The sequence below is a fragment of the Phyllopteryx taeniolatus genome, chromosome 2 (genome assembly GCF_024500385.1).
Source record: "Phyllopteryx taeniolatus isolate TA_2022b chromosome 2, UOR_Ptae_1.2, whole genome shotgun sequence".
NCBI classification, from domain to species: domain Eukaryota; kingdom Metazoa; phylum Chordata; class Actinopteri; order Syngnathiformes; family Syngnathidae; genus Phyllopteryx; species Phyllopteryx taeniolatus.
This window is the reverse complement of record NC_084503.1, coordinates 5,334,321-5,352,249: the sequence shown is the minus strand read 5'-3', so window position 1 is coordinate 5,352,249 and position 17,929 is coordinate 5,334,321. Positions and strand designations below refer to the sequence as shown.

At 42.7% G+C, this 17,929-nt stretch overlaps 1 protein-coding gene and 2 long non-coding RNA genes across 5 annotated transcripts in view; 2 read left to right on the top strand and 1 right to left on the bottom strand.

Annotated features, from left to right (window-relative positions):
* Window positions 1–315: 315 nt before the first annotated feature.
* LOC133469210 (uncharacterized) lies at window positions 316–7,793 on the top strand. The gene is made up of 4 exons (XR_009785638.1): window positions 316–706; window positions 2,887–3,316; window positions 3,664–3,744; window positions 6,132–7,793. It is a non-coding gene; the product is annotated as an uncharacterized LOC133469210 (long non-coding RNA).
* LOC133469136 (gamma-secretase subunit Aph-1b-like) overlaps window positions 4,586–17,929 on the bottom strand; it is a 34,245-nt gene continuing 20,901 nt past the window's right edge. Inside the window, exon 7 of one of the 2 annotated variants that reach the window (XM_061755847.1) lies at window positions 4,586–5,249. In XM_061755847.1, the coding sequence (XP_061611831.1) occupies window positions 5,109–5,249 (141 nt within the window). In that variant the 3' untranslated portion in view covers window positions 4,586–5,108. The remainder of the gene's footprint in view (window positions 5,250–17,929) is intronic. The other variant, XM_061755827.1, reaches the window with a different exon arrangement.
* LOC133469219 (uncharacterized) lies at window positions 10,349–14,908 on the top strand. 2 transcript variants are annotated; one of them, XR_009785659.1, is made up of 3 exons: window positions 10,349–11,645; window positions 12,084–12,342; window positions 13,633–14,908. It is a non-coding gene; the product is annotated as an uncharacterized LOC133469219 (long non-coding RNA). The 2 variants fall into 2 exon arrangements; XR_009785656.1 differs by lacking the exon at window positions 13,633–14,908 and adding an exon at window positions 12,415–12,735.

The window sequence follows — 17,929 nt, the reverse complement described above, 5'->3', positions numbered from 1 at the left end:
TAACACAATCAGACGTCCTTTGGGAAGGTCAAATGGTTGGAGATCTGTATTCAAGCTTACCATCTTTTCTTTGAAGTTTTAAATCAAAGGACTTCCTTAAAGCATTTGTATGTTTATTAGGGTTTTTATTCTCCGCCCAGATAGTAACATGTCTTGGGTTCACAACAGGCGTCCCGGTCTGCAAAGAGGATGGATTTGCATCTTACAAGATGAGGGAACCGGGCTGGCGGGTGCGATTCCAAATATGGTCATGAGGAACGGCCATCTTCCGGATGCACCCAGGGAGGGGCTAATTCCACGCCCAGAGAATTAGAACCTTGATAAACTGAGAGCCAGGGGTTTTCGGGGGCTTTTTCGTCGTTCTGGCAATGTAAGCAGCTGTTATGACACCAACGCTTGTTTAATAAATCGAATAAGCCCAAATTAGTCCTCATTCATCCCATGCCCGACGGACGTCGGAGTTCTTCCGGGTGACCTCCGACTCGGAACCACAGGCGAAAAAATCCGCCACACTACTTTTAATTGAATCACTTTCATCCGACTCTACAACGCTTTGTTTGTGGTCAGTATTTTGGTTTTTTTTTCTATATGAACAAATTATTACCGTATCGGGGCTTTCTCCAATGAAAAGTGGGCGGGGGAAAAGGGAGTTTACTGGCTCGACGACGTTTCTGAACTCGCTCGAACTGACCTTGAGAAGTGCAAGGTAGGCGAATCATTTCTTCCTGAAACGTACTTTTCCCACATTTTATACACAAGTATTGTCTGTTAGCGCTTAATTGCCAAATTCTATAAAATTAACACTTTTCTGTTCTGTGGAAACTATTTGTTTTGTAATTTATCTTGTAGGAAAAAAGTAGTACAGTATCGCTCTTGCTATAGCTAAGTTACATTAGCTGGTACTCCGAATGAATTGAGCTGAATGAACAAATTCGTCGAAAATATTGTATATAAGAAAGCATAGTCAACATTCGTACATGTACAATATTGTTGTTTTTTTTGCGCAACATTGTGATATTTCGTCTTAAAACCGTTCAAATTCTGGGAATGGGGTAATGGTGGATTTTTTTATTTTTTTTTAAATATAGACACACACACACACACATGGGTACCTAAAGGGCCGGACAAAATGGGCTGATTTGTCCAAAATTCATTCAATTAAATTGAAGAATAAAGTTTTTTTAAAATTTATAAAATACCTTCAAGTGGCATTAATTCATCGGAAATACCAATGCACTATGTAAAAAAAAAAAAAAAAAAAAAAAAAAACTACCACATATGATTCTTTTCACTTTATACGTGTAAAAAAAAAATACAGTATAATGAATCATTATCAACACTAAATCTGGATTATGATTCAAACTTATGCAGTACATAAAAAAACTGTATTTATCCATCCATCAATTTTCTGTACCACCTGTCCTCATGCGGCTTGCGAGCGTGCTGGAGCCGTTCCCAGCTATCTTCGGGTGAGAGGCGGGGTACACCCTGAACAGGTTGCCAGCCAGTCGCAGGGCACATAGAAACAAACAACCGTTGGCACTCACATTAACAACAATGGGCAATTATTCATTAAAAAATACCAATTAATTTGATCTAGTTGATTGAAGACTCTAAATTACCCGTAGGTGTGAATGTGAGTGCGACTGGTTTGTTTGTTTGTGCCCTGCAATTGGCTGGCAACCAGTTCAGGGTGTACCCCGCCTCCTGCCTGATGACAGCTGGGATAGGCTCCAGCACTCCCGCGACCCTAGTGAGGAGAAGCGGCTCAGAAAATGGATGGATGGATGGAATTTGATCTAAAAGTAAACCTTTAGGTTTTCAGTTATTTCATGGTCCTAGTTTCAGTACTTTTACTATGGGTTTATGTCCTTCATATTTATCAAGTAAGACATTACTACTGCAAATAGGGTGGATTGGAAATGCGCTCTGCTACAGTGTGGACCATTCAGGAACTCTGTTATTGGAACGTAATGGTACAATCGCAGTGAACTGAGAGTAGAGAGGCCATTAGATTGAAATAACCCCTCCCATAATGCATTTTTCTTTTACCGCTTACCCTCACTTGGGAGCCTATCGCAGCTATTTTTGTGCGGGAGGCGGGGTACGCCCTAATCCGGTCACCAGCCAATTGCAGGGCACATGGAAACAAACAACCATTTGCACTCACATTCACACATACCTCCCATAATCATTTTTTTTGTATTCAAAAGTGTAAAACTAACACAAAATACTACAATATATGGATGCATGCAAAAAAAAAAGTCAAATATGTAGAGAAAAATACTGTATATACAGTGTCCATAAAGTGTCTAAGATTAAAAAAAAATAAAAAATAAAAATAAAAAATATTAAAAAGGCAGTTATTGAGATATCTTAACCAGATTTGTATGCTTTTAATCAGTGGTTGTCAAAGTTTAGTATTTTACCTCACTTAATACACCTATGTGGGCACAATTAGTTGCACGTCAAGACCATACTCATTTTCTTGCCATGCTGGCTGTATGGCCTCGTCAATGGTGGCAATGGAATTTTGCGTCAAGTCATTGATCTTGTGCACTGTTGAGCGTGGTAGTTCAATCTGTCTGGGAGCAGTACAGATGGACTTGGTAGGAGAACAAGCGAAGGATTGTCTTGCACAGTCTGTTTTCCTAGTCAGTTGTTCTTGGTCGCCCACTCCTCCTTGCACCGTTTTAGACGCGTCAACCCCCCCAAAAAATGAAAATGGTGAAAAATTGCCACATCTGAGTACCACATAGTGCTAAATCTTTGCAGATGCTTTCAGCAATTCTCTTTCAATAATTAAAATATATTTGAAAACGTGTATTCAGTGTCTTGAATGTTGTTGCTAATTATTATTATTATTTTTTTTTAACTCTGTTTCAGAATGCAAACAACAAAGGAAACGAAGTTGCTCAAGGCAAAGGTTGTGCCCATGAGGCCACAAATAAGGGCCAAAACTTGGATTATGAGACCGGCTGGCACTGTGGAGATGGATGGCAGCCATCTAAATACAGCAGTCGCCATTTCAGATGGGAAAATACATTATAAAATGATCATGTTTGGAGGGCTGGCCTCAACCTTGAAGAGGGAAGAAGTTATTTCTTCACCAATTACGATGTTGGGTCTGAAAGCCAAACTGCTGCTGACCAGGCCGAACACGAAAGTGAATACAGGGCCAAATGTTACTGTCTCAGCAGAGCTGGAGAAGGGAGGAAGGGATGTACTTTTTTCTTGGTCTATCTCCTCATCTGTTCCCGATGTGGTTGGCAAAATGCCCGATTCATTGGTGACATTGAAGGGACATTTAACCGATGTGAGTTTATTGCACACAAGGCTCAGCTCATTTCTCTAATTGTAACTTCCTGGAACCTCGCTCTTCGCGCCTCTGTTAACATATTAGCGCCTCCCACCATAAATTACATTTAGAAGCGAGAAAATTGATGGAGCGTGGCGGAAGGAGGTAGAAATGTTTGTGATAAATGAGACAATCGCTCATTGTCGTCATTTGATGGAGACGTATGCTAAAAATGCCTTCATGTCTTTGATGCGTCACAAATGAATTCTTCGAGTGGCTGTATTGTTACGATCACCACAAATGTCCACTCCTCCACTTAATGCTTTATATATCAAGTAACACTGTTGCTCTTCACAACTTTGCAGATGCAATGATGATCCTGATATGTCTATCCCAAGCTAGTCTCCACCCCTCACCCCTGCCGCAGCGCATATTTGGAGTGACTTGTAAGTATATGTAAAGTATTGATAATATGCTTATGAATTATGTTGAATCCAAAAAGAGTGTACAACATTCATTCATCTTCCGTTCCGCTTATCCTCACTGTCGCGGGCGTGCTGGAGCCTATCTCCGCTATCTTTGGGCTCCAGGCAGGGTACACCCTGAACTGGTCACCAGAACAGACAGTTTAATTTTTTTTTTAATGTGCCCAAATACATTTCACAAAATGACAGGCAAAATAATACATAAACCTTAGAAATAGGTGGTTGGTGAGGCAGAGTAAGTAACCATGAGCCAGAGTAATTAGGTCATTTTGGTATGAAATACCAACTTGTAAAAAAACAAGGAATGAGAAAAACAAACCATTAAAGTGCAATTTGAAGTCTTCCGCTGAGGAATCATCAGACGTCTTTCAATTTAAGCTAGCCCGCGGAAGCTTGTCGATGCTTGAGGTTGGACTTTCAAACAGTTTAGACGCTCCTTAGTATGGCTGCGTGATCACAACTTCCGGCTCGCTTTCAGTGATTCAAGGAGGTAGGAATCTCCCAGCTTAAAGACTTACGATGCACACACGCACACACTTGGGCTGTAATGATACACAGTCAATGATTCGATACGCATCATGGTTTCTGACCCAAGTTTGAATACATTTTGGGAAGGGTTAGAAGAGATTTTTTCAATTATGTATTTATTTATTTATTTATTCAGAACACTTGCATAGATGGTTATAATATATATATTAAAAATATCTATCCATCCATTTTCTGAACCACTTATTGTCACTTTGGTCACGTGTGTGGTGGCGCCAATCTCAGCTGATTAGACTATTGTTTTGGAATTAGTACAAGGAGTAAGAGATCGAATTGATTCAATCATTGGTGGTCAAATACAATACGATACGAATCCCGTAAATTAAATAACAAAATATGTAACAACGAAAAAATACTCTTTTCTTGAGCAAAAATCTGTTTAAAAAAATACTCTCACCCAACTGAGGTCACACCTTTTATTTCTTTTTTGGTCACGCTTTTTGTCTGAAAAAGTTCTGTCACTTGGCAGTCGCGGTTGAATTAATTCACAAGCACAGCTACTGTACTTGGTTTCCATCAGTCTCACAGATCAACCGCTTACTGACTCTAGCTGTGGCCGTTGTACGGTCTTGCACACTGCTGTGATCTGTCGCCTCTTCAAATACCTACACAGATTTTTTTGGGTCTCAAAGTTGTCACATGATTAAGTTAGATAAATATGCTTTCAAATAATGTAATGAATGAATACAGCTGCCAGTGTGTGTATATCAAGTGCATTGCAGTATTATCGTGGTCCGCTTGGAGTCGCCATTCTCACGTGCATGACTGTCAACACGGGTTCAATGCAGAAATGTGAAAATGTGTTTATTCCTGTCAAAATCATGATATAATCCCAGTCGATTGATCCTGCATCGTGTGAAGTCACTTGGTTCAGTACGGCATTTGCTCAAAACATGTAAACAGCAGTAGAAGCAAGTCCTCTGTAACAGACAGAACAACATTGTGTTACACATTAATTGAAAACTCGGGCACTTGTACAGTTGAACAATTTTGATGTAGTGGTTTGAAAAAGTCACTGATCTGGAGACTGTGACGTAACCCCCTCCCCCCCTTGAGGGTCAGATGGCCAGCAATTATGTATAAAGGCCTCTTTATACTCCCGCGGTCGACAACGCCTGAATTGCATCACGTGACCGACGAATTGCCCCGCGTAGTCAGTGAAACCTGGTTCAGGCCCAAAGGAGATAAGGTCAAATCCGAGCCGAGTTCACGAGACGGACTCATCAGTTGTTGTATTTTTCATTCAAGCCCAAGGGATCCAAAGTGCTTCATTGTCGTATCCACTTGCTTTCTGCTTTTTTTCCCCCCCTTTCCTGGTCTGTCCAGTAGGTGTTATGTTCAAGGCCTGAGACCTTTAAGGCCTCTAGTCCTTGTTCCATAAAGTGTCTGACTAATGTTGCGTATGCCTTCTTCTGGTGTCGGGTTAGTGATGTTGTGCCTTTCTTGTGGCAATTGATTTTTTGGTTTCTCCAATATATTGTTTGTGGCATGAATCACAGATGATGATGTACACACAATTAGAGGTGCTGGTATCGGACGTCTGAGGGACAGGAAAAATAGTTTTGTTAGTCCGGTTACAGACGTAATTTAGTTTTTGGAAATAAGTCGGTCGTGGACGTTTTGACGTGCTAGGTTGCAACGGTTTAAATTTTTGTCTGTGACCATGAGGTCCTGAAGATTTTTGTTTTTTCTGTAGGCTGAGATGATCTGCTAAGTATTTGCAAGTGCTGTATCTTTTAACATTTTTTTGAAATTGTTATTTGATGAAAATGTGGTAATTAACGGTATCAAAGTTTTTCCAGGTGGTCGACTCGGATTCTGAAAATCCTTAAGACATCTCCTCAGGGATGAGCGGGAGTAGCCCCTGTCACGGAGTGCCGTAAAGAGGACCCTCACCGCTGATGAAAGTCCCCATCCTGTGTACAGATGTGTTTAAACCGCAATAATTGCGATTTGATTACCCCTGTAAATGTGTGTTTTGGATGAAAGCTATCTCTATGTAATAGTGCATGTGTGTCCGTTTGTTTCAAAAAAACTTTGATGTCCAACTTTTTTTGTTCCTTAAATCCTGGTCCTTTGGAAGTGGTTGTGTCCAAAAAAAATCTATTTTCTGTTTGTCAAATATGAATTTTATTCCAATAGACGGCATGTTAAAAAAAGTCTCCAATTCCTTTTGTGGGCCATTCCATATTCCCCAAATGTCATCCAGATATCTGAGGAATTGAAGAAGTTTCTGTGGGCATTTTGGGAGGACTCTCTCTTCCCAAACAGCCATAAATATGTTGGCATAGTCTGGTGCGAATTTCTTGCCCGTGGTTGTGCCCTTGGTTTGCAGGTAGTCATGGCCGTCGAATTCAAAGTCGGTTCTTGTTAAATTTATTTCCAGTAGTTGTAGTAGTTCTTTGTCCGGTCGTCTGGATGCCTTTTTGAAAAATGTTTTTTTACGGCATCGAATCTTGAGCATGTGTAGAGACTGTTTATGTGGATAGTCAAAATGTAGCATCATGGGGAACTTCCATTGTTTTAATCTTTTCAATAAAGTGATATGTATCCTTTATATAAGACATGTTTGGTGGAGAGTGGATTCAGGTAGCAGTCCAAGAATTCTGGCGTGTAGTACGTCTCACTACTATAGTCGGACACGATTGGTCTGCCAGGGGGGACGCTAAAAGGGACAGTCCAGTGTTGTGGGTCTTTGTGAATTTTGGGAAGAATGTAGAATCTCCTGGTCCCCGGTTCTGTGTCTCCTTTTAGGTATTTCTTTTGTTGTGCATTAATAAATTTCTTTTCATAGAGTTTTTGTAAAATCTTCTTGACCATTGGAATTGTTTGGGGAAAGATTGGTCTTTCCAATTTTCGGTAATAGTTGGTGTCATTCAATTGTTTGTAGGCTTCTGTTGTGTATTGTTTTGGGCTGAGGACCACTACCGCACTTCCTTTGTCTGCTGGTTTTATTACAATTTGGTTGTTTTGGCGTAGTTCCCGGAGTGCCGAGATTTCTTGTTGTGTTAGGTTCTTTTTTTTCTTGTTTGGTTCGGAAAAATCTGAGGAAGTGTCTTCTGTCTTGTTCGAACAGGTCTTTTATGGAGTCTGATAAGGAACTGATGGCTGGAGTCCATGTTGATGGAGGTTTAAAGGGTAGTGTTGTTTTTTATTTGTCCCTTTAAAATGGGAGGCCAACATCAATCTTCTGTGGTAATTTTGGATATCATATTCTGTTTGTTTCGGGGGTTTAAGGTTGGAATGAAGTTAAGCCCATTGTCTAAAAGACTCAATTGAGCTGTAGACAAAGTCGCATCTTTTGCCAGTACGATCACATTCCGAACAGTTGTAGGTTTGATCCCTTCTGTCCTGGGAGTAAGGGGACTCACAAGTTTAAGTATGTGGTCGAGTAGAGCTGCTGCTGTGGACTTCGACCAATGTATTCCATCTTTCTCCGTGGAGAAGTCCAAATAGTGAATTTTTGGAATAAAATTTGTGTTGGTCGTTATGTAGTTGTTGAGCCTTCGGAGGTGTAATTGTGTGCGTTTTGCGAGCTCGTGGGAAAAGTTTATTTGGTTGCCGCTGGGAATTGCTGTTTCGCCACGCGGATTGCTGTTTGTATCTGTTTTATTGTCGTTTGTTTAATTTTCTGTTCTCTGCAGTTTCTGCCAAAGGAGAGGACCAATTTTTTGAGCAGGGTTAGATGTTTCGTTTTGGAGAGAATGGATGCTGCGTGGCGAAGGTTGCCGCCTGGGTAGCTCTCTATCTGGAGATCAGGATTGGAGAAAGGAGGTATCCTTGCTAGGTTGGAATCTCCCATGATGAGGTATCTTTTTGTTATTGTTAAATTCCAATCCCTCATTTTTTGTTTTGTGTTCAAATGTCCTTTGACCTTTATGAGGGTTGGTTGTAATGATGCCGCTTGGGTGGTATCCCTTTGAGGAGTGGAAGGGGTAGGAGTAAACATTTTTTGCGTGAGAGCTACAATCTGCAGTTCCAGTTGTTGTTGTAGTAGGACGTTCCTGACTTCCCAAATTAGGTGGAAGCGGTTCGAGTATGGGGGTCGGTGGTGATGTGTTTTCCCCGGTGAGGTCGAGTAGTGTCTTTTCGAAGCTATCATCCCCCGTTGATTGCGGGTCAAAGTCAATCAGAGGTGCCTCTTCCTCCAGCTCCAGGGAGATCTCCAGAAGCGAACTCTCCTTCGGAATCACGCAGGCGTTGTTTTCAGAGGAGCGTGGGTGGCTCTGTTCCTTCGGTTTCACAGGTACGGGGGAGGCTGGTGCTGAATCCCTTGGTTGATCTCCATCCTCCGATTTCAGCATTGGGGACCAGTCAGAGTTTCTTTCAGTCATTGTGCCCCTTGTTGTTGTTGTTGTTGTTGTTGTTGTTAGTGTCAGATTACTTGTGTTCTCATCGTTGCGGTGGATGTCCACTGTGGTGGCGGTTCGGTTGTCCTGGGTTGCACTGGATCCGGGAGCTTCATTCCTCATTGCTGCAGTGGAGGGAGAGGCTTACGATGTTCGTGTAGTTGTAGTGGTGTTTTTGCGCTGTGATGGTGGATCCTGTTGTACAATTGAAGCTGGTCTTGCGACTTGTAATGAGGTCACTGTGTTTGTGTTCTCTTCGTCCCTCATAGTCAGTTCTGATGTGGGTGTTGCGATTGTTGACTCATCTTCCTGTTGGTCTGTTGGGTTTGCGTCTTGGTTGTTGCGTGCTGCAGCACTTGCAGTGAGCACAGCTTTGGCATGGTCAATGACCTCTTGTTTGATGTAGGGCAAGTTTTTATAGGCCCGTCTAGTGGCCACTGCAAAAGGTTCCTTCCAATTGGGAATCCTATTCTCAAACAGGTTCTCCAACACATCATTGAGAGTCTCAGTGTAATGTTTCTCTAGGATAATTAGAGTGGTGTACCCCCAATTTTTGGCATTGCCCATGATCAAATCCAGTGTTTCTGCATTTGGAAAAGCTGGTTTGATCATGCTGGACAAATTGTCTACCATTCTAGTAATCATCCTGGGTTCTGCTGTATCCTGTTTTGGGGTCACATTTTGGAGGTGATGCACTGATTTTATGAATGCATAAGTTTTGCGTATTAAATAAGGTTAGTGGTTAGGAAATTGAGGCTGAACCCTTCCACCCCGATGGTTAAAAGCCTCCGGCCGACCGCCGGAGCGAAAGGGAGGTGCACTGGCCTTCCACCCCTGGAATCTCCCTCCACCTTGATTCCCAACTCCTGTCTATCTATTTTGGCCTCGGCGACCATACCGGGCCACTGTCCATCCCTCATCCATCATTTTGTTGTAGATTTGTATAATTTTTATTTTTATGAACTTTTTTTTTGTTTTTTTTATACTTTTATTTTTGTAATTTTTTTTGTTGTTTTAGTATATATTTTTGTAATGTTTTTGTATATTGTTATTTTTCAGTTTTTATTGTTTTTGTATCTGTTTCTTAGTTTTCTGTCTTTGTCATTAAGTTACTGATTTTCCTGTCGCCTTTGCTATATAATGTTCTATTGTCTAGTTTATAAATTGTATGTTCTACAATGAATTATCAGGTATAGTATTGATAATGTATGGATTGTTATTGTAAAGATGCCAAAAAAAATATTTTTCCCCAAAAATTTATTTTAATAAAAAATAAAGAAACTATCAAACAAATGTTGTTTTTATTCAATTGTACTTGTTTTTATCCAATTATATGTTTGTGTGTGCCAACAACAACGTTTCGGCTTATGTCAAGCCTTCTTCAGGTTTTAGCACACAATTTCTATGATCCTACTGTTGTAGCAAGAGCTGTTACTCGTTCAAAAACAAACATGAAATGACCGGATTTGGCTGGTTCCCTATTTATAGCCTCTGTCTCAGTGACTCCTCCTTCGTCTTTACCAGCGTATTTATTCCAATGCCCTTCATTCACCAGTCTTATTCTTATGTAATTAGTATAAATAGTGTATATATATGTTTTTAATTAATTTAATCCTGTGTATAGTATGTTAGTGATTATTATTTAGTTTTTTAATAGGGTTAGGGTTAGGGTTAGGCGAGGGGAACCGAGCCCTCCCTCTCCCGGACACAGGGACGTAGTCCCCTTTCCAGGATCGGGAGGGGGGTGCACGGTCCTTCCCCCAACGCTCCCCTCCGTCCTCCCGTTCCCGTTCCTGGTGACGCGCCTGTTGGCGTCGTCGTCCATAGTGGACTTGGGTCCACTGTCCTTTCCACATTTTTGTGTTTTTAATTTGTGTGTCTATTTATCTTTTATCCAGTAATATGTATTTATTTATTTATTTATTGTGGTGGATTCGCCTTTGCTATATAAATAATAATGGTTGTTTTCAATGATGCTATTTATTAGGTTAGATCTGTATTGATAATGTATTTTTATATAATTGCCAAAAAAAAACACAAAAACCTATTTTTTACAAAACCCCAAAAAAACAAAAAAAATGGCCAAATCTGAAATAAGCTGCGACTTTCGGTCCAATTGTGTGTGCTCTCAGACAACGTTTCGGCTCCTTGAGCCTTCTTCAGGTCTACTGGCACACAGTCACAGCACAGCAGGTTTGTGATGTTCGCACTCCGGTGAACCAACTCGAACTGAGCCCAAGTAAGTGCACCTCCCTATATAACCTCTGCTGTCCTTGTATTTGCTTTTCTTTTTACACCACTAACATTTAGTGCTTCAATGTAGAAATTAACCACATATTGGCCAAATGTTTTGTAATGTCCATATAAATCAACGTATATCCAACAGAATGATGTCCTAACTTGACTGTCATTAACGGAACAGAGGATAGGACCCAAAAATGCACGACTCCAAAACAAACGGACAGTTTCAAAAGAGAGGGGTTTAGTATACGGGTATAGGTCGGTACACAGGCAGGCAATCCAAAAAAGACAGCAGTATCCAAAACCACGAGGCAAAGAGGCGAGGTCGATAATCGGAACAGGGTCTAGTCTAACTGTGAGTCTGTGACGTGGAAACAAGGAATGCTGGAACACGACGACAAGGTACAACGAACTGGCGACGAGAGGGATTGAGACACGCGGTTAAATACAAGGGGTAATTAGGGTGAACGAGGCACAGGTGGTGAAGATGCTCTCAGGAGCAGGTGTGTGTGAAACAGGGGGAAGACCAAAACCGGAACACACACCCATGACATTGACATACCATTGTTTTTATTATAACACTTGATATATCATCGCTTCCTGTTTTCACTCCTCCCCAAGATCCGCGAGGCCGCCAAGACCCACAAGCTGGTGGAGCAGGAGCTGGCACACGCCGTCAACGCCAGCGCCACGGTGCTGACTGAGGCCAAGCTGTCCAGCCCTGAGGTAGGGACACCAGGTGTAGGCAGATGGGTCCAGACGGGACTACAGACGGCCCGTTGGACCCACTCAAAGCACATTTGTACATGAGATGTGCGGGGACGCTGTTACGTGTCAACCCCAAACCATCCCAGAGTGCATCAATGCAAATTACCCGTGATACAGCTTTTACAGCGCGGTGTGTTGTGTGAATTTCATACCATTTTTGTACCATATTCTGATGTACGCGGATAAAGTGAGTGCAGGGCTCGACTAATGTTACAGGACTACTCTACTGTCGTCCAGAGAACATGTGGCCTGACATGTCATGGATTTAAAAAGAAAAGTGCGCCACAACTCTGCTTTTGATGTAGCACTAACCCCAAATGTTTGACTTGAATTCCCAAAAATACATGTTTTGTAGGTTTTGGATAAATCACTCAAACCAGTGTTGTTAATTTTCAGTTTTGGAGTCGCAGCACAGCTGTGGAAATTGTCAACAGCAGCAAAGTTCTCCAGGCTGAGACAACCCTGCTTCTGGATGGAAAACATCCGGTAACCTCTCTCGCCACTAGCTGCTGCCACTTTTTGGCCATCTGATCCTCCTCAGTCTGAGTTCCTTGAGGAAGAGGGGCTCCGCTTAACCCTGAACAGCCTGAGTGCTGACCTCCACAAACTGGATGACATCCACTGGATCTGTCCACTAACGCACTGTGCTGAGGAGGTAAGGATTGCGAAACACCCTGGCGTGCGTGCTTGTGTGCGTTGTGCCACGTGTGATTGTGTGTGCATTCAGGGGTTGGTGCGTCCCAGTAGTAAAAGCAGCATAACTCTTAAGATCATGCCAAGGTGAAGAGGGAGAAGGAAAAGCTCCACAAGCAGAAGTCAAACCGCTCGCTCTCAGGTTGGAACAGCCGATAAAACACACCCAAAGTCATCTAGCAGACAAATTGGAATTTGGACTGTTGTTTTGAGCAGGGTACTTTGCTTCCCTCTAGTGGCCTGGTGAGGTAAGATTTGCAGCTGCATGGCCAGCTACTTGAAGCTGCTTTCACACAGCATTCCTTTTCCCCCCTTTCCATATTGTCCACAAATGTATTCTCCTTTCCTTTTTGAGAGCCTCACCTACCGAAATAGCCTTTGCCCTGAGAACATGCGTGCTTGCACACTGCTGATGTAGGTTGCAACATTAACATAATTAGATGTCAGCGTGCCAGCTCTGATTGTTTTCAACACAAAGTAGCATGTGTAGTGATTTTTTTTTTTTTTTTTTTAAATGAATAGCTCTCTGAAATTTTCAATCCAGAAAGTATTTTAAAATGATAATTGGTCCTAAAGTTGTGGCCAGTTGTTAAAGATGTACTGTTTTTAGAAGAACTTTTGAAAATCATTTTTGTGCGCATGTGTATATAGAGTACATATTGTGGGCATCGGGCCAAATTTGGTCCGTCTATCCATCCATTTTCAACACCGCTTATCCCGGTAAAGGTTGCGGGGCGCTGCGCCGGAGCCTATCCCATCTGATTTTGGGCGAAAGGCGGACTACGCCCTGAATTCTGATTCTGATTAGATGATTCTGATTCTGATTCTGAACCGGTCGCCAGTCAGTCACAGGGCACATAAAGACAGGGACAACCATTCGCACTCACACTCACACTGTCACTGAGTGGGAACTGAACCCACGCTGCCCGCACCAAAGTCTGGCGAGTACACCACTACACCATCAGTGACTTACCCAAATCTGTTCAATTTCCTATTTTTTCACCAATTGATACTGTTGTTCAGCACGCGTGGGATTGTTATTCTTCCAAATGACTGAGCGTTGTAAATTGCTTGCTCTTTGATGATGCAGCGTTAATAAAGACGTCGTTATTTTGTTTTCCTGAAAAGTAATGGTTTTGGACATGCAAGTATTCCACCCAACGCCAATGATATCCAACCTATAGCATACAGCGTGGTTTTTGTATGAGCGCGCATTTGGAGTTTGTAATCGCTTGCTGTCGTGTCGCTTTAGGAACATGGGATGCCAAGTGTACGACTCCTGAAGCAGAATCGCCAGGCAACTGATGATCTTTTCCGGCCCCTAACCTTGACCGCCGCGAGTGAGGAGATGCCGTGCTCTTATCTGCCGGCACCCGCTGTCCTGACTGCGGCGTAGGCGGCAAGGATTAGCTGTTTTGCGTTTCCTTACTGTGCATTTTTTTTTTGGAAGCAGGGTCACTCGCATTGCTCCTCCACTGGCCTGCTGTGCTAATGAAAGAGCCTACAATTCTGTCATTTTGTCATAAACAGTGTCTACACGTTGCTCGCATGCAGCAGAGTACAGAACATCTTTTAGAAACGACACGATGGAAACCGCCTTCAGACTGAAATGAGACTTTTCGGGGACACCTTGTTTCTACATCACGCAACCTTCAATGGCACCAGAAGCCGATGTGCAGAAATCTTGGATTTTGAACAGAAAAGAAAAACATTGACTGTATTTGTGTGTTGAGCTGTTAATAATACTACTGATAATAATACTGATAATGATGTGCACATGCAAGGTGCTCAAGTGGTTTTGACTTTATTTGGCTTGTCGTGACCTCCACTAAAGAGGTCATGGGGGTGGTTCATGATCAGCTGACTCGAGATGTAATGCACCAATGTGAATGTTTGCTTTGCCAGTAGTTCCCAATTGTTGTTATCGTCTTGCTCTCGCGGGTTTGCTGTCCAATCCCCCAGGTCCTCCCAACCATCCCCCCCGTGCGTTCATAAACACGATAGGATCAATCAAGAAATCAAGTTGGCCAAAAATTTGTAGTTTGCATAAGCATGTTTAGTCTAAGCTGATGCTTGCTGTGAGGGGCATACTAAATGATAGTATGATGATGAAACCTGCAATCTCGGGTCTGAATGACTACAGGCCTGTCGCTTTGACATCTGTGGTCATGAAGTCCTTTGAACGTCTTGTGCTGGACCACCTCAAGAGTGTCACAGGTCCCCTGCTGGACCCCCTGCAGTTTGCCTACCAAGCGAACAGATCTGCGGATGATGCAGTCAACATGGGACTGCACTTCATCCTAGAACACCTCGACAGTGCAGGGACCTACGCGAGGATCCTGTTCGTGGACTTCAGCTCAGCGTTCAACATCATCATCCCTGAACTCCTTTCATCCAAGCTTCTCCAGCTCAGCGTCTCACCTGCCATCTGCCAGTGGATTTACAGCTTTCTGACGGGCAGGACACAGCAGGTCAGGCTGGGGGAGGCCACCTCATCCACACGCAGCATCAGCACTGGGGCGCCCCAAGGTCGTGTCCTCTCTCCGCTGCTCTTCTCTCTCTACACGAACGACTGCACCTCAGCGAACCCGACTGTCAAACTCCTGAAGTTTGCAGAAGACACCACTGTCATCGGCCTCATCAAGGACGGTGACGAGTCTGCATATCGACAGGAAGCGGAGCGGCCGGAGCTGTGGTGCGGCCGACACAACCTGGAGCTGAACACGCTCAAGACTGTAGAGATGATCGTGGACTTCAGGAGGCATCCTTCGCCACAGCTGCCCCTCACGCTGTCCAGCTGCCTTGTGTCAACCGTCGAGACCTTCAAGTTCCTGGGAATTACAATCTCCCAGGACCTGAAGTGGGCGACCAACATCAACTCCGTCCTCAAAAAGGCCCAGCAGAGGATGTACTTCCTGCGGCTTCTGAGAAAGCACGGCCTGCCACCGGAGCTGCTGAGACAGTTCTACACAGCGGTCATCGAATCAGTCCTGTGTTCTTCCATCACAGTCTGGTTTGGTGCTGCTACAAAAAAGGACAAACTCCGACTGCAACGGACAATCCAAACTGCTGAAAGGATTGTCGGTACCCCCCTACCCACCCTTGAGGACTTGCACGTTGCCAGAACTAAGACAAGGGCGTGCAAAATCCTCTCGGACCCTCCCCACCCTGGTCACCAGCTCTTCCAGCTCCTTCCCTCAGGTAGGCGCTACCGATCAATGCAAACTAGAACTAGTAGACATTCCAACAGCTTCTTCCCTCTTGCAATCAACTTCTTGAACAGCTCACCTACAATTCCATTACAACAAGCTGGCAATTTTTGGACTTGAGTTCGTTGTCACATTTCTGTATTATGTATTACTCGTGCACTCACTGTAGTTGTCTCGCCGTGCTGCACTATTTGCATATAGTGGCCACTCATGCCAGAGTAGCATCTGCTCCATTTGCACACTGATTGAGGAGTATCTGTAACATTTGCACAACCATTGTCCCAGATTATCGCACTACTCGTCACTTTAAACCGCATACACTCCTTGAAGTCTCAGTGCCCTTTGCACAATGGTCATTGCACCGGACTATTGCGATATTAGCCATTCGAACTGAGGACTCTGCATCTTTTTGCACAATTGTTGTTTGTTGTTGTTTTTTGTTAATGTCTTTATGTCTCCAAAGTGTTCTGTAAATTGACTGTCTGTTGTACTAGAGCGGCTCCAACTACCGGAGACAAATTCCTTGTGTGTTTTGGACATACTTGGCAAATAAAGATGATTCTGATTCTGATTCTGATAGCGTGTGCAGGAACATGCTTGTTTCCGCTCACGGTCGAGCATTGCCAAGCTCCACTGTCGTCGGGTGCTGGTCAGTGTGCGCTGCTGCCTTTTTGCCTTCATGGCTTTTGTGGTGTTGTGCCAAGTAGAGCGACACACTCCAGTGGTGTGTGCAATGTGGCGTTCATTTCAAGTTTACTGTGTCTGGGCTCGCACTTTACAGACTCCTTGATGGGGGAAATGTGCGTGTACACGCGTTTACGTCAAATTAGGTGAAGAATATGAATTTTTATTTGTGATGAACTATTAAATATATAATGTAAAAATGCACGCCCATCGATGCGATCCATGGCTGTGGCGTTCCTGCTCCCGTGTCCACTGATGCGCTGGGCCAACGTGTTACCATGGTAACCACGTTATCCATTTGAAGCTTAAAGCCAAAGCTTAAGTCAACTCATGAATCACTTATTGATGAAGATAAAATGTTTGTGCACAATGTGTAACTTTTTGAAATTGTATCATCAACTTGTTCTGAATATATGATTGCAACGTGTATATGGGTTTTAAAAAGAAAGCTCATGTATATTTAATTTGATCAATGATTGTTTGAACGTAATTTAATGGGGTTAACAATGATTCCGCAATGCTGGGTGTTTGCACGAGTGTGTGCTTGTTGCCAGTTTTTCCGTCATGTAACAAAGATAAGCTTAGGAAATTAAAATGACTTGATGGTGTGATAAATGTGCTGCTGCTTCCAACGTGTCTGACTTAAAAGTAAGTTTTATTAATACCTGCATGTAAGTTTGTACGGTTTGTATGAAAATGCTTGCCGCAGCTTCTCCTTACATACATTGTGAGCAACAAAGCTGACACAACATGAAGTTGTCATTTCTCTTAATTGTTGATTATTGAAATGTTTAGAGTGAGGAGCTATAAAGGTGTTCTGTCATAAACAGACTTTGCGTCTTTTCCCAACACAACTTTGCTTTCAGCTGGACTATTGCATGACAGGCGTGCGTGTCAAATGCCTCAGTGTGTGCTGTATGTTGTTTGTGAATCCATCCAGTAAGGAATAAAGTGTATTGGAAAACTAAGTGATTGTTGCAGTGCATTGTGCAAATAAAGTGAAAAATACCTCCACTTCTAAATAGAAAAGTAATGCACTCATACCCCAATTGTGGCCTCATGAGAATCAATGTAAACTAATTCAACAACTATGTAAAAATTCTACTACATTTATGGCAAACGCTGCAGAATCCAAACTTTTTGGGGAATATTTGTTTTCAAATTTTTTTTGAAAATATAACATTCGAATGAAAGACTTCCATTGTGTGTAGTGACCCTGAACCATTGAGTTATTTAAAAAATAAAAACTGTGATGCAAATGAAACATATTCGACAACCTTTCCTCCTAGTACTAGTACTAGTACAGCAGACTTGGGCATCACGTGAATGACTTCAATCAAGCACGAGAAATGGACAGTTGTAGGACATAATTAGGACTTGGTCATCTGATTGGTCGCATTTGGCGCCAAAATATACGCAGACTAAGCTGATTGGTTAATGCAACACATCTATGATTGGTTAATGCAAAACATCTATTTCCGGTTTGGATCGCTTAAACGGGTGAGGCGAGTGACGTTACTTTCGACTTCATTTGTTCCAGCCAAGGTAAGCACGCTGCTTCAAGCACTAGCAATTAATGTTGTTTTTGCTGTGTGTTGATTTATTTGAGCGTGTTTTTGACATGTTTGATTCGTCTTGTGAGTGATTTGACATGCG